The sequence below is a fragment of the Eublepharis macularius genome, chromosome 13, assembly GCF_028583425.1.
Source record: "Eublepharis macularius isolate TG4126 chromosome 13, MPM_Emac_v1.0, whole genome shotgun sequence".
Taxonomy (NCBI): Eukaryota; Metazoa; Chordata; class Lepidosauria; order Squamata; family Eublepharidae; genus Eublepharis; species Eublepharis macularius.
The window spans coordinates 6,331,935-6,347,262 of record NC_072802.1 but is presented as its reverse complement, the minus strand read 5'-3'; the positions used below and the strand labels follow the sequence as shown (position 1 = coordinate 6,347,262).

The 15,328-nt window shown below is 41.9% G+C and overlaps 1 protein-coding gene across 1 annotated transcript in view; it reads left to right on the top strand.

The window, feature by feature from the left end:
- UPRT (uracil phosphoribosyltransferase homolog) overlaps nt 1-4,600 on the top strand; it is a 30,405-nt gene extending 25,805 nt beyond the window's left edge. The window contains exons 5-7 of the mRNA XM_054996449.1: nt 1,461-1,622; nt 2,429-2,527; nt 4,152-4,600. Of these exons, the coding sequence (XP_054852424.1) occupies nt 1,461-1,622; nt 2,429-2,527; nt 4,152-4,258 (368 nt within the window). The 3' untranslated portion in view covers nt 4,259-4,600. The remainder of the gene's footprint in view (nt 1-1,460; nt 1,623-2,428; nt 2,528-4,151) is intronic.
- Nucleotides 4,601-15,328: the final 10,728 nt, after the last annotated feature.

Sequence of the window (15,328 nt, the reverse complement as noted above, 5' to 3'; positions counted from 1 at the left end):
CAGGGAAAGGGGCATTTTAACCCCTGAATCAGCTGCTTGGCCGCCATTCCAGCAGCCAGCCAAGTGAGCGGGGGTAGGTTTGTAAACCTACACTTTTCTAGCTGCTTGCAAGCTATAGAAAAGTATAGGTTTAAACTTCCCACCCCACTGCTTATTTCACCCAATGGGAGGGGGAGGAGGGAATCAGGTGAAGTAATTGGCAGGGCTGGAAGTTTAAAAGCTTTTCAGTGTGCTCCAAATCTTTACGGAGCATACCGAAGCCTGTCAATAAGCAATTTCCGAAGTGGCTTATTTCTGACTTTTTTCCCCGCTTCAGAAATTACGAAGCGGGAAATCCGAATTTTTTTTTCTTGCACACCCCTAGTCACTACCAGGTTTTCCCCCAAAGTGACATTGTGCTGTCGGCCCAACAGCATTCTGAGCAGCAGCAGCAGCTGGAAATAGCAGCTGGGGGTGGAAGAGTTCTATCCTATTAAAAAGTGGAGGCATCAAACACATATCAATGACTGTGTCTTTATATTAGGGAAAATCACATAAAATACAGTAACAAGAGCTCTGACAGAATGGGAATGACTTCTCCAAGATAAGTTAAATCCCAGAGCAGTCCTGTATTTCTCTTCTAAGGGCACAAATCTTCTTGGCTTGCCTCAACATGGAAAGCAAAGAGAACAGTGCTACTAAATATTAAATAAATTATTTTCCACCCAAGATATTAATCATAGGCGTATGTTCACCATTTCCCCCAGGAATGTAAAGTCTGGTTTACCTTGATACAGCCCCTGACTTCTGCATTGCTTTTTCTTGGATTGTATTGGTAGCCTTTGGGTATTCAGAAAAGTAAATTGTGTTCTAGGCTCTAAATAGTACTGAAGCAGTTGAAATAACAGGTGAGAGACGGGTCCTTTGATTTGTGTGTCAAGAAATACTTTCAGAAATCACACCTTCCCCCAAATCTAGATACGTGGTATTCTAAAGTGTGGGAACAACTTGTCATGGAAAAGATCACAGAAAGGATACAATCGACATCAGATTCCAGTAAAGCAAATAACTTTTATGAGAAATGGCACCCTTTCCTAGAATTTCTTACAAAAAATGATTTCCTAACTACAAAACTACTGCACTATATGATCATTAACCCAGAAATCTGAATCTTTGTATTTAAATGTTTAGCTATAAAGAAATTTCTAGTAGTTGTACTTAATGAGTAACTTTAATCTCATGATATTACATGACTATATTAATTACTCAGCTGTAGACATCTATTGGCAATATTGTACCTTACTTGATGTTATTGCTCTGTTAACGGTTGACTGTTACGTTATTTTTTTTTTGAAAAGTGTAATAATAATAATAAAAAAAAATACTTTCAGTAATGCTGTCCATGAGCGTTTCAGAGGGCAGTCTGATGTGGCTTTGCCTCTTGTTGATGAGTAACTCTCTCTCTTTTTGCCTAAATGAAGGGGAGGCAATGGAGCAGGGCTTGCGTGACTGCTGCAGATCCATCCGAATAGGAAAGATCCTGATACAGAGTGATGAAGAGACCCAGAGAGCCAAAGTGTACTATGCAAAGTTTCCACCGGATATCTACAGGAGAAAAGTTCTCCTCATGTACCCCATACTGAGTGAGTGCCTTAACGGGTTCTTTTCAGCTGAAGCTGACCCAAACCCTGTTTAACTATAGAATGCTGTGTTGGAAAGGAAATAAGTCGGGAAGGTTGTGGCTTGTGGCGGGTGACGCAGTAGAGGATGTCCACAGCTTTGCCAGCCCATGCATTTGATGGCAATGCACTGGCTGCCCTGCAGAAGGCACCTACTGGGTTGGATAGTATGAAATGCGTGTCCTTTGAGGCACTTGGTGGCACATAAGGATGAAGAATCCTGAGGCCGATGCTGGCAGACACTAGAAGATGCCAGTTTGGATCGGGTAGGAGGAAGAGGAGCTTTTGCCAAGTCCCATTAAAGATAACTAAAAATGAAAGAAATGGATACAGTGTTGATGTTAACACTAAAATTTTAATATAAAAACAAATGCCTGTAAAAATGCACGATCACCGAATGAGTTCCTTAGTCAGACTCAGGCCCCAGCCCTCAACATCCTCTGTGGAAATGGGATTTATTTCAAAATGGGTGTTGAGAACTCTGCTCTAAGTCTCTTCTCACAAAGTTGCACCTGCTTGTGCAGTGGATCACCCACCATTTTCAACAAGCATTGGTTGTGATTAACAGCCTTTTTGTTCGGTGCTAGAAACTTTAAATGCCACGAGCTGACTGCTCATCTCTGCTCTGCTGTCTGAATCGAGGCTTGCGTACGGTTCAGACGAAAAGCAGAAGAGCTGTTGCCCAGCATGAGGCTGCCCATCAAGGCAACTGATTTTAAAAGCTGCTTAATTTGTTCCTGTTTGCCTTTTCCTCTTCCCCTCCTCTCCAGGCACTGGCAACACTGTGATTGAGGCTGTCAAGGTTCTTATAGAACACGGAGTGCAGCCCAGTGTCATCATCCTGCTGAGCCTGTTCTCTACACCCCATGGTGCGTTGAAACCAGAGAACGGAAAACCTGATAAGCAGGTTTTTAGATTTTGAGCTGACCCAATATGTTAGTTTGGTGTTTAGTGGTGACTAGAGATGGGCACGAACCGGGGAAATGGCAGTTTGTTGCGGTTTGTAGTTCGTCGTGTTTCACGAACCACGAACCGGCATGAAATTGCCCGGTTCGCAAACCAGTTTGTGAATACGTCACTTCCAGGGCAGCAGAAGGTCTGCAGAAAGCACCCCCCGATAGTCTAGGAAACTGATTGATTGGTGCCAGGCTGTCTGCAGTGATGAACTTAAAAATCATCGTGGTTCATCAGATATGCCCTCTGACAACCCACCTGTACGTGAGGCCCAATTTGTGACAGATTTTGGTTCGTGCCCTCCTCTAGTGATGACTTCTTCTGGCAAACTAAAGTTGTTTTGAAGATTTCCAAAATCTTTTCCTTCTTGTCTGAAAAGTAAAGGGATTGAATTCTTGGCTTCATTCAGCAAAAGCAATTCTGTTGGGTCTCCCCACAAATTAGTTTTATTTTGTCTCATCATAGATAAGACACAAACGGCATACATGAATAAAAGGTCTAAAATAGCCAATTCTTAACAATTTGGTGTGTTCTTAAGAGCCACCCTTCATATGATGGCTCATACAGTTCTTTTGACCTTTCTGCCAGTTCGTGGAGGATGTAACAGAGGAAGAACTCTCCAGCAGGTGCTGGAGAATTTCTGCAGCCCAGGCCTACAACAGCTGCTTTCAAACATTCTGTCCCAGATACCCTTCTACTGTGGTATGCCTGCTGAGGAACCTGTGTGTGTTTCTTAGTATATTGGTAGACATTCTGAGAAGTAGTCTCAGTGCTTGCGGGCTCATAGCCTGTTGTAATCAAGGCAATTTGAGCTTGTGAGTTAGAAAGTACCCTCTCCTAGGGGACATTGAGTAATGGTGAACAGGCTGATTTTTTGGAAAGCTTCTCTGCCATTACCATCCCAGGGTTCTCTGGGACACAATTTTGAAAACCGGCACCCTACAGAACCATGTGGGTCTTCACGTTGTTCAGAGGCACAGAACTCATTAATTATCCACTGCATATAGAAGCTTGTATGGCTTCCGGATCATTGAACATAATCTGAAAACCAAGCACAGATAGTTCATCTATAAAATACAGGGAGAGGGGAGAGTGAGATGTCCTTGGAAGACATCAAAAGGTTTATGCCAAGAGGAGTTGCTATTTTCAGCAGGTAGTTAAATAAAATAATTAGATGACATCTGTACAGATTAAATGCGGATAAATGCAAAAAATAAACAAACAACCTGATCCAAAGTCCCAGGAGCTAATGGCTGCTCAGTTGCAGATCAGCCGGGGAGGAGCTGTGGCTCAGTGTTGGAGCATCTGTTTGGTGTGCAGAAGGTCCCAGGTTCAATCCCCAGTGTCTCCACCTAAAACAAAGGTGGCAGCAGAGGTGATGTGAAAGATCTGCTCTTGAGACCCTGGAGAGTTGCTGCCAATCAGAGTAGACCATCCTGACCTTGACGGACCAAGGGCCCGATACAGTCTAAGGCAGCTTCAGATGTAATCCATTGAAACACAGACGTCAGCCATTTTCTCCCTTTTCTTCTTTTAAAGGTGCCAAATCAATCATTCAGGAATTCCCGGATATCACTATTTTAACAACAGAAGTTCATCCTGTTGCACCAACACACTTTGGACAGAAGTATTTTGGAACGGACTAAAGTACTTAAGAGTTTGTCTTTTATTACTGTATAATATATCATTTTTTCTACATTTTATAATTTGAAGTGGAGATATCTGTATTTAACACTTTTTTTGTTGTCGAAGGTGAAAATGGTTGGTCTGTCAACTTTTTTTTATTTAAAAGGGGAAATTATTGATCTACTTTTTTCTATTTTAACTGAGTTTGGGGCGACAATGAAGCACATTAGGTTGCTACAAATGTCTAATGAGACGTGTGTCCAAATTGCTGCATTCGAAGTCCCTTTATTTATTTATCTTCTGGAGCCAGTTTAATTGGCTGCTTGCAACCGAAAATAAAATAACTGAGGGGCACCATTGCAGGCCTGTTTAGTTCTGTACTTCTTGCACCCTTTTGGAATCTTTCAGAGGAGGTGGGCACTTAGTTCTGACAGAAGTAGGTGGCAGACTTCTGGCAAAGCCTTCAAGCAGGAAGTGGTGGCGGAGGTGTAAAGATTGTCGGTTACATTCACAAACAACATAACTGTTCTGTGCCTGTTTATAAAGACACGTAAGCCAAAACTGCAGCCATGGTTGAGAAGACTGCGCAGCATTCACAAGACGAATACTTCACATCCGCCTGTGTCTGAACACACAAACCGTGGGACAAAGTATTGAGTGGCGTGCATTGCCTTGAGAGCTAGAAATAGTGTGCCTGTATGGAGTGGTTCATCTGTGGCCAGCTGCTGTGGATCTAGACCAGCTCTTGGTATTTCATCCTGGAAACTCTGACATATTTCAGTTTGGCTTTAGGGTGATGATAAGTATGATGAATTAGTTCTCACCTTTTTTTTTTTGGCAAGTTTCTAGCATTCCAGCACCACATACTTTTGCTTTCTGCCAATCAGTTGCGTTTTCTTAGTTTTCCAGTATTTTCTTTCCATTGAAAATGTGGGGTATATGTATGCCTCAGACACTTAGCTGTCACTTGATAACAGCATGTTTCTAGCCCTTCTGACTAGGAGGGATATGCTTGAAAGTGTGAGCGACCCCTGCTGCCTCTCAAAGGCGTGGTTTGCTAAGATTTCCAGTGCACAGATTTTTCCCTCATCACTAGCAGTACCAAAATAAATAATGCAAAGTACAGAAATATGCAAATATGCATAATTTATTGTGTGCAGCATTAAAGCTGCCTAAGTGCAGAACTATTTTTATCAAGAACTACACTTACCTATTAAATGCACAAGAGTACATTCATGATCCTGACTTGTAGAAATCTGAGCATTAAAGAGGCGTGTCTAACTAATAGAACTCCAGAGAGCATGAGACAGCTCTGTCTTTGGGGAACATTTGTGGGAACTGAGGGCAGATGCTGCTCCCCCAGAAACGAGTCAAGATTGAGCAAGACTTCCCAGGTCTGGGGAGATCTCCCTGAGCACATTTCAAAGTCTGCTGTGCTCTTCTTCTCCATTAAACTTATTGGAAGAACTCATTTCCTTATCCTATAGACAGGTTCTCAGAGAAACATCAACTGAATTTATTTCAAATTATTATTCAAATTTATTTCAATTATTATTTCAAAAGTGCTTTAATGTTGCCCATCCAGTGCTGTACATGGCTAAGAGCAGTGTTCATATGATGCAACATATGTATGCAAAACTCACGTATATCAACATAAAGTACTTGACACCCATATGAAATACAGTAACTTTTAAAAAAGACAGTGTAAACTCCATTTGATGATCTGTGGCCTTGTAACATTCATCATTTTAGTGCAGGTACAACTTATGTGTTGCTTTTTTGAGCAGCGTGGGAAATTGAAGCACACATAATCTTTAGGTTTTGCTTTGGTTGCCATCTAGATTGCTGGCCTTCAGAGTATTTACTATACTGCTTTTGTGGACTGTACAGTATCTGTCCCTGGCTGGAGCTAGTAAGAGCTACTTGTATGATGCAGAACCATTTCCAACACCTGGCAGGTACCATCTGTAGCATGAGACTTGTCCTCAGATCATGAATAGGGGTGTACTCAGTTGGGATGTCCTGAGAATCATAACCGTCACAGCTACAATATTGTAGGCTCAGGTGGCCTGTTTGCACACAACACCTGACCACTGTTTCCTGTGCTGGGACAGGGGGAGTGCTTCCCTTCACACGATTCCATTCAATTGACTCCTCTTTGGTTCGTAGTTGACTGTAACATTTGAACCAGCTAACCGGTTTGCTTTTTCTCCGCCAAGCTATGTTCCCCATCTAGTTCCAACGGCACTCTGCTGGCACTGTTTCACAAGAGATTGGGCCTGGTGTCCTGCACGAATGCCTTTCCATGTATTTTGAACACCCAAACTTACAGGCTGAAATCATTCTGGCTATATTTGTGTGTGTGTGTGTGTGTGTGTGTGTGTGTGTGTGTGTGTGTGTGTGTGTGTGTGTGTGTGTGTGTGTGTGTGTGTGTGTGTGTGTGTGTGTGTGTGTGTGTGTGTGTGTGTGTGTGTGTGTGTGTGTGTGTGTGAAACACAGTGCAATCCTAAGCCGTTATACCCTTCTAAGTCAGTGGATATTGAAGTCAGTGAATATACGGCAGTGTTAATAACAACATTCTTTGTAAACTGCTCTTAAGTTGTCCTGAAGGGCAGTATATAAATTGAATTATTATTATTCTGCTTAAACTTGCGCTGTTAGCGTCCATTTCCCCTACAGTTGCCAGAGCCTTGCTCTTCACCACTGAATAAGTTGCCCCTGGCTTTGAGATCATTGGAAAAGCTCCATGTGAAAATCTGCAGAAAGAGAGGAGGCAAACAAACACCTTATTGATTTAAAGTTTAGAAAAGCCCATTAGAAATCTGCACATCCACAGGAATTTGTCATAACACATTTCAAGACTATATTCTAAATAAAATGTAACTCAACTTTAGAAAATATTCCCCAAGGCTGTCATAAAATCAAACATTTTTTAAAAATGAAGAACCTTAAGGTCGTTCAGGCAAATCAGTAAAACATCCCTTTCTTTAGTGATTGTAAAGCTGAATCTGAAAAAAACCTGATGCTAAAAAGGTGTCTGTTCCATGCACTGCATTGTGCAAAATTTGCACAGGGAGCTTTTGAAATATGATCAGCAATACAACTTGCTTTGTGATTCAGCTGGAGTGCAAGAAAGAAGGGAAGGGAGCAGCGGGAAATACAAATGTCGGACTCGAGGGCCCTATTCTTGAACGGCAGCAAACAGAAATAATGGCCCTTTCTGCACAGCAGCACACTTTTAAGCTGGCACCTCGGTGTATTCATGCCAATCAGCGCTGAATCAGCATTCTGCACAGCATGACAAGTTATGTCTGTTTGAAACTGCCATTTGTAGGGGCTGGAGCCAGCATCACTTTTTAAATAAATTTTTGTGCATGCGTCATGACATTGCAATGTTGGAGCCCCTCCCCTGCCCCTGTGTCTGCTGATTGGGCTGTCCCATGCCCATTAGAGAGGAAATTGGTGGCTGAGTTCTGGGGGAAAACATCTACTTTACGTGCTTGTTCCACTCTCATTTATTTTTTTTTAAGCTAGGAGTCATAATATTGCTGCTTCATTCGCTTCCTCCTGGCTTTAAAAGCCAGGAAAGTGTTGACGCTCCATTTGCTTCCTCCCCCCCCCAAATTATGCCCACACTGCCATGTTTCAGGATTCTCTTAATGCCAAAGAGGGAAAAAAACAAAATATGTGTGAATAGCCAGAGAGGGAGGAAGCGTTTTGCACAGCCGTTTGAGAAAGGAAGCAGCAGGGAAGCGCTCTTTCCTGGGTTTTAAAAAAAAATGAGAAAGTGTGTTTATAGCCAGGAGGGAGGGAGCCAAACAACCTTTTAACCCTTTCCTGGCATTTAAAATCAGGAGGGAGGAAGCAAAAAAGTTATGACTATTTCCTGGCATTTTTTTTTTAAATGAGAGGGTGTAGCCGTAGCCGGGAGGGAGGAAGCAGCAGCATTACGAATTTTACCTCGCTTTAATAATAAAAATGGCAGAAAATGAGTTCAGAGAGCTGAGGAGGGTAGGAGTGGTTACTGGTGGGCAGCCAACCAATCAGAACCCGGGAAAAGGTGAGAGGAGAGACGCAGTTAGGAACTAAGACTTTCACACACATGTAGGACGCATCAGAGGCAGCTTCAAGAAAAAGTCACGGTATTTACATAGGGGGAAAACTCGGGGGGGGGAGGTGGACAATATTCAGTTCTGTGTCCCATGACTCCTTTGTATGTATGGAACTCTGGAGATCATGGGAAGCAAAATGGAAACAACTGCTGCAAAATGACCGTGCAGAAACGGCCAATGAAAGGATCTAGAACGCTGTTTCCCAAAGTATGGGTCGGGACCCACTGGTGGGTCGCGAGAGGATATTGGGTGGGCCCTGAAACTGATAGGGTGACAGTCACAACACGTTGGCCGGGCCGTGTCGTTCGGCCGGCAGCCGAATAGTTACTAATAATTTAATTTCTCGCGGTGTGGCACGGAGTGTGATCGTTCGTCATGGGCACGGGGTGGGGGCGGGCGGCTGAAGGTGACTCATGAGCCTGAGCGTCAGTCGTCACTGTAGTATTCGTCGTCCCATATTGTGTGTTTATTATCTTCTTAAAACTAAATAATGGACAAGTGGTTGAAACGGATAGCAAAAAGTACGCCGCCAGTGGCAGATTGCGTACAGAGCGATAAAAAAATAGAAGACATTATTTCGGATGACAAAAGTGACACTGAGCCTGACCTACTAGCTCCCTCTACAAGTTCACATGAAACAAAACGGCGAAAAGTTGTGAGAAAATATGATGTCGAATATCTGAAACTAGGATTCACGTGGAATCAAGATACGGTGGATCCATGCCCTCAATGCATTATTTGCTGCGAAATATTGGCGAACGAAAGTATGCGTCCAAGTAAGTTGACACGTCATATAGAAACAAAACATTCCCATTTAAAAAATAAGCCAGTGGATTTTTTTCAAAGAAAATTATTGGATATGAAATCTTCAAAGAATATTGTTTCACATTTCATAAATATTAATGAAAATGCTACTTATGCCTCATATCTTATTAGCTTAAGAATCGCCAGAGCAGGTAAACCTCATACCATTGGCGAGAATTTAGTGTTGCCATTGATTAAAGATGTTGTTGGAGTAATGTTTGGAGAAAAAGAAGTAAAGGAAATTGAACGTATACCACTTTCCAATAATACTGTTGCACGAAGAATTGACGACATGTCCGAATGGGCAGAGGATGAGTTAATCCATAGAGTAGTTGGTAGTAAATATTTTACACTACAACTGGATGAGTCTACCGATGTGCAAAGCCTATCTCAGTTACTTGTTTTCGTGCGTTATATATGGCAAAACAACACGCATGAAGATATCTTGTTCTGCAAACCAATTATTCGTGAAACGGCCGAGTAAATTTTCAAAGAAATTGATTCTTATACAAAAGAAAAGGGTTTGGAATGGAAGAACTGTGTCGGCATATGCACTGATGGAGCTCGAGCTATGTGCGGCAAAATAGCGGTGTGGTCACGAGGGTTCTTGAACGAAGTCCCAGTGCTTCGTGGACACATGGTAGCCTTCATAGAGAAGCACTGGTTTCAAAACCATTGCCTGATTATTTAAAAACAGTATTAAATACCACTGTGAAAATTGTAAATTATATTAAAACAAGACTCTTACAAACACGTTTATTTCAAAAGCTGTGCAAAGAGATGGGTAGTCTCCATAAATCTCTTCTTCTGCATACAGAGGTACGTTGGTTATCCAGAGGGAAAGTACTGACAAGATTAGCGGAATTACGCAATGAAGTTACAGTTTACCTGGAAGGAAAAAATGAGTATCTTGAATCTCTACTGGACGAAGAATTCATCCTCAAGCGCACATACATGGTGGATATTTTCTCAAAGTTAAACAAACTCAATTTGTACCTGCAAGGATCAGACGGATCCAACATTTTTGCAGTTCACGATAAAATTCGAGCGTTCATAAAAAAACTTACGTTGTGGAAGAGATGTATCGAGGAAGGCAAGTATGATTGTTTTGAAACATTTGAAACTTTCATTATAGAAAACGAAGTGCAGCCAGATATCAATGTAGTGTCTGCAATTTCCACTCATTTAACAGAGTTGAAAAATAACTTTGACGCCTACTTCAGGGAAGAGATGAAAAAGTTCGACATGATGAGCTGGATTTGTAACCCGTTTCAAGACAACATACCAACTGTCATGTCAACAAAAGCACGTGAAGAACTTGATTTATCGGAAGATACATCACTGAAAAACACTTTTAATCACAAGCAATTAACGAAATTCTGGCTGTCAGTTGCTGACACCTATCCCTGCCTGTTTGATGAAGTCATGAAAGTCCTCCTCCCCTTCACTACCTCATACTTATGTGAAGTGGGATTTTCATCCATGGTTCATATTAAAACTAAATACCGAAATAAATTGGACGTAACGAATTCATTGCGATTAAAAGTGACTAAAATCGAAGTTGACGCTAAAGCTGTAATGGCAAGAAATAGGAAACAAATACATCCTTCTCATTGAAATATCACATCTTATATTTAGTAAGTAAAAATTTCAATTATAACTGGATGTTTTTCTTTTTTTCTTAATTGAACAGTCCTTCACATAGTTAAGATATGTATTAACGAGAAAATGCTGCAGCAGCAATATAACGCTGCTTTTTCCCGTTCATGTTAGGCACGGGTGCGTTATATATTGTTATTGTATTAGGTGGGTCCCGAACTTTGAAATTTTTTTTAGATGGGTCGCGGTCCAGACAACTTTGGGAAACACTGATCTAGAAGATTAAAAAGAAGAAAAAATGTTCAGGAAAAGGACCATGCAATAAGCTAAGGTCAAGGGTGCCAAATCAGCTGCCATTCCACTAACTGTGGTTACCCCTCTGAACCTCAGCATAGTAATACTGTCTTCATAACATCCAGATAATCTTAAGTAGGTTAATTTCCCCCAAACTCTATTACATATATTCCTGAAAGCCAAGTCAGCTTGAAGCAGAGGTAGAGAGGGCAAGGAAGTTGCATGTGTCTTATGCTGTAGCCTTTCAACATACATGCCTTGCTCACTCAAAGCAAGCTCATGGAATCCTTGGCTTCCCAGTCCCATGTTACTGTAAATTGCTATGTTAAGGCCAGCTATTGCAGGGTAATGGAGTTCAGTGACTTGGTATAGTGGTGGACACATTAGCTATTGTAAGTCACCACCTGTGTTCTCATCATTCCACACCCTGTCATCAAGGCAGGCAGGAAACAGTATGTAGGCCAGCCTGGAAGATAGCTATCTGGGGAGGACTATTACTAAAGTATCTGCCACCTCAATCAATTCATGGTTAGAGATAGTGGAAAACATTCTAATGTCATATTCATGGTGGCATTTTGGATATTTCATGGTGATAGTAAATAACAAAAGCTGTTTCTGTTCCACACCACATACTACAGGTAGAATATACTATACAGTTTAGACGCTAACCATGCCTTTCCTTTTATTCCCTTAGAAGCTCATTGATTAACAAATCTTGAGCAGCAAAAAAATTTCGTCATTTTTTGGATGCATGGGATAGAGAAGGACTGAGGCAAATTTTGCTAGTGCCAAAGTAATCTTAGGATCAGGGCTTTTTTTCAGGGGGAACGTGGGGGAACGGAGTTCCGGAACCTCTTTAAAACAGTCACATGGCCGGTGGCCCCGCCCCCTGATCTCCAGACAGAGGGGAGTTGAGATTGCCCTCTGCACCGCTCTAAACTCCCCTCTGTCTGGAGATCAGGGGGCGGGGCCACCAGCCATGTGACCGTTTTCTCTGAGGGCACTGAGTTCACCTCTTTTCCCAGAAAAATAGCCCTGCTTAGGATCATCATCTCTCAGCAAACAAAACAGTGTTTCTTAGGGGCAGGGCCATGAGTGATCAGTGATATAATAGTCTCTGATACTCTCCTTCAAGCAGGACATTTAAAGATGTATTGATCCTATTAAGACTGCAAGTGCAGATTCTGTCAGAATAAGGCCTATTCAAAAATGTCTTAATCCAAATAATTGAACCATAAAGAATTAGGGGAACTGTTTTCAAGTTAAAGGCCTGCACAGCTCTGGAAATGTACTCCCCCACCCTTTATTACAGAAGAACCTGCTTATAGCATATGCATAGGGCTTTGTTTGTTAAACGCTATTCTGTGTTGGGGATTCCAAGATAAGTCTGGCAAAAACAGAATCCCCAGATAAGAGATGGTCGTAACTTGCTCAATGTTAAACCTGTTGATAGACTGCTGTAACGGGGTCCCATCAGCTTTTAGTGAAGACTAGGATCTTAGTTTTCTGGTAGTTAAATCATCAGACTCTCAAGCATACAATAGTTGGGAAACACGCACAAGGCCCTTTGCAGACCAACCTTGGCACGAGGCAAAATGGCAGCATCATCCACATAAAGTAAGACGGGGACATGAGCCTCAGCTAATTTGAGTAGATGGCATTGGTAATCAAAATCAATGCAAATCAAAGAAAGCGAGCTAGTAGCCAACCCTGTCTTACCCCTTTTCCCATCTTAAATGAGTTTGTTAAATGTCCTTCATGTCCACAGCACACTTGGGCAGTTGAGCCACAATATGATTGTATAAACCCTAGCAGCCTTTTATCAATGGTAGTTTGGGCAAGTTTACTCCACAGTTTGGAGTGATTTATAGAGTCACAGGCCCCTTTACTATCCATAAAGGCCATGTACAATTCCCCCTCTTTTGAAGCATGAATATTTCTCAGCTAGGTGCTAAAGGGCTAGGCAGTGGTCATAAGTCAAGGAACTCTGTTTGAAACCAGTCTGCTCATGGCCCAACAGAGTTTCTGGTTCCATCCAACCCAAACGTTTCCTAAGTAAGTAAGAGGAGTACAACTTTCCCAGTGAAGAAAGAAGGCTGATTTTCTGATAACAGCATGGATCCAGTCTGGACCCCTTTTTAAATATTGGGTCTATAATCAAATGTCTCAATGAGTTAGGCATCTTGCCAGATGAATTAATTAAAGTGAACACTAGGGCCAGAGTTCATTGGGAATTAAATCAGGACCAAGAGCTTTTCCTAATCTTAGCCCCCTAATAAGACATATAACTTCCTTGATTAACACCTCAGGCCATGCAGCCGCTGAGTCAAGAGAAATAATAGTCAGGGATGAGCTGGGAGCACCAGTATCATGGAACAACTCCTTGAAATGGGTTTCCCACACCAAAGGAGCAATGCAGCAAGGATTTTAAAATCTGAATTAATAGAATTGTTGATAAGCCAAAAGGCCTTATCATCTTTGTTGTCAATAGCAGAGATAAGACTTCCCCTATTTCTTACTCAAAGACATCCGTTTTCTAGTTTTAATCAGTTCTCTGTACGTCTTCTTAAGTTCCAACAACTCTCAAAGAACTCATATTGTACAATTACTTTTAAATTTACAATGCTTCTGTTGGATGCACCTCTGGATTGCTCAACAATCACTATTGAACAAACTATTTCGCTTGGCACCAGGAGCCATTTTGATGATATTCTTTTTAATGAAAAGTGGTCTAAACAAATCAAGTAACTCAGACTCTGACTGCAGGACCTTCTTAACTAAGGTGTTACAAGAGGTGGTACCCGTTATTGTTTGGACTTTGTCGCTAGAGTTGGTACTTCAGAGCAGTTGACAAATATTACTGTTGTTTTGGGAGAATGAGAAACTTTGGGCTGGAGCAGGATATCGGTCAAGAGGGAAATCTATAAGAAAAGAAATAGGTAGTTGATTGCTTCCCAAGTAATCACAAACTTAGTTATACCCAGCAGGACTAAGAAATTGTTCAGGGTGGTGAAAGCCAGAGAGGATTGTGAGGCACTCCAAAGGGATCTGTCGAGGCTAGAAGAGTGGGCATCCATGTGGCAAATGAGGTTCAATGTAGCCAAGTGCAAAGTAATGCACATTGGAACCAAAAATCCAAAATATAAATACAAGTTGATGGGGTCTGAACTGGCGGAGACTGACCAAGAGAGAGATCTTGGAGTCATGATAGATAACTCACTAAAAACGTCAGCACAGTGTGCGACTGCCATAAAAAAAGCTAATGCTATGCTAGGGGTTATTAGGAAAGAAAACAAATCAGCCGGTATCATAATGCCTCTGTATAAATCGATGGTGAGGCCTCATTTGGAGTACTGTGTACAGTTCTGGTCGCCACACCTTAAAAAAGATATCATAGCACTGGAAAAAGTACAGAGAAGGGCAACTAAAATGATTAAAGGGTTGGAACACTTTCCCTATGAGGAAAGATTGAGGCGCTTGGGGCTCTTTAGCCTGGAGAAAAGACGACTGAGGGGAGACATGATAGAGGTTTACAAGATAATGCACGGGTTAGAGAAGGTAGAGAAAGATGTGTTTTTCTCCCTTTCTCACAATACAAGAACTCGTGGGCACTCTATGAAATTATTGAGCAGTCGGGTTAGAACAGATAGAAGAAAATACTACTTTACACAAAGGGTGATAAACACATGGAATTCGTTGCCACAGGAGGTGGTGGCAGCTACAAGCATTGCCAGCTTCAAGAGGGGACTGGACAAATATATGGAGCAGAGGTCCATCAGTGGCTATTAGCCACAGGAGATAGATGGTATTCTCTTTGTGGGGAGGTGGTGCTTTGTTGTCTTGGTGCTGGAAGGAAGGCAGTGGGAGGGCTTCTGGTGTCCTGGCCTCACTGACAGTCCTTTAGATGGCACTGGATTTCTAGCCACTGTGTGTGACAGAATGTTGGACTGGATGGGCCACTGGCCTGATCCAACATGGCTTTGCTTATGTTCTTATGTTCTTAAATGTGCCACTATCAGGATCTTAAAGAGTATAATCATCGCTACCTATCCTTGCATTGAAATCGCCTGTTAATACTAAAGGAATTCCTGGAAATCGGACATGCAGATCATCAACTATTTTCCCCAAATGGGTCCACCTCTGGGTCATTGTGATAGATGTGGATGGGGAATATAAACTGAGGAAAAAAACCAGTCAGATCATCCAATTTCAGCAGAAGCTCAATAAACAAGTTGTCTGCCACTAAATGATCCCATGATCTAATATTAACATTTGATGAAA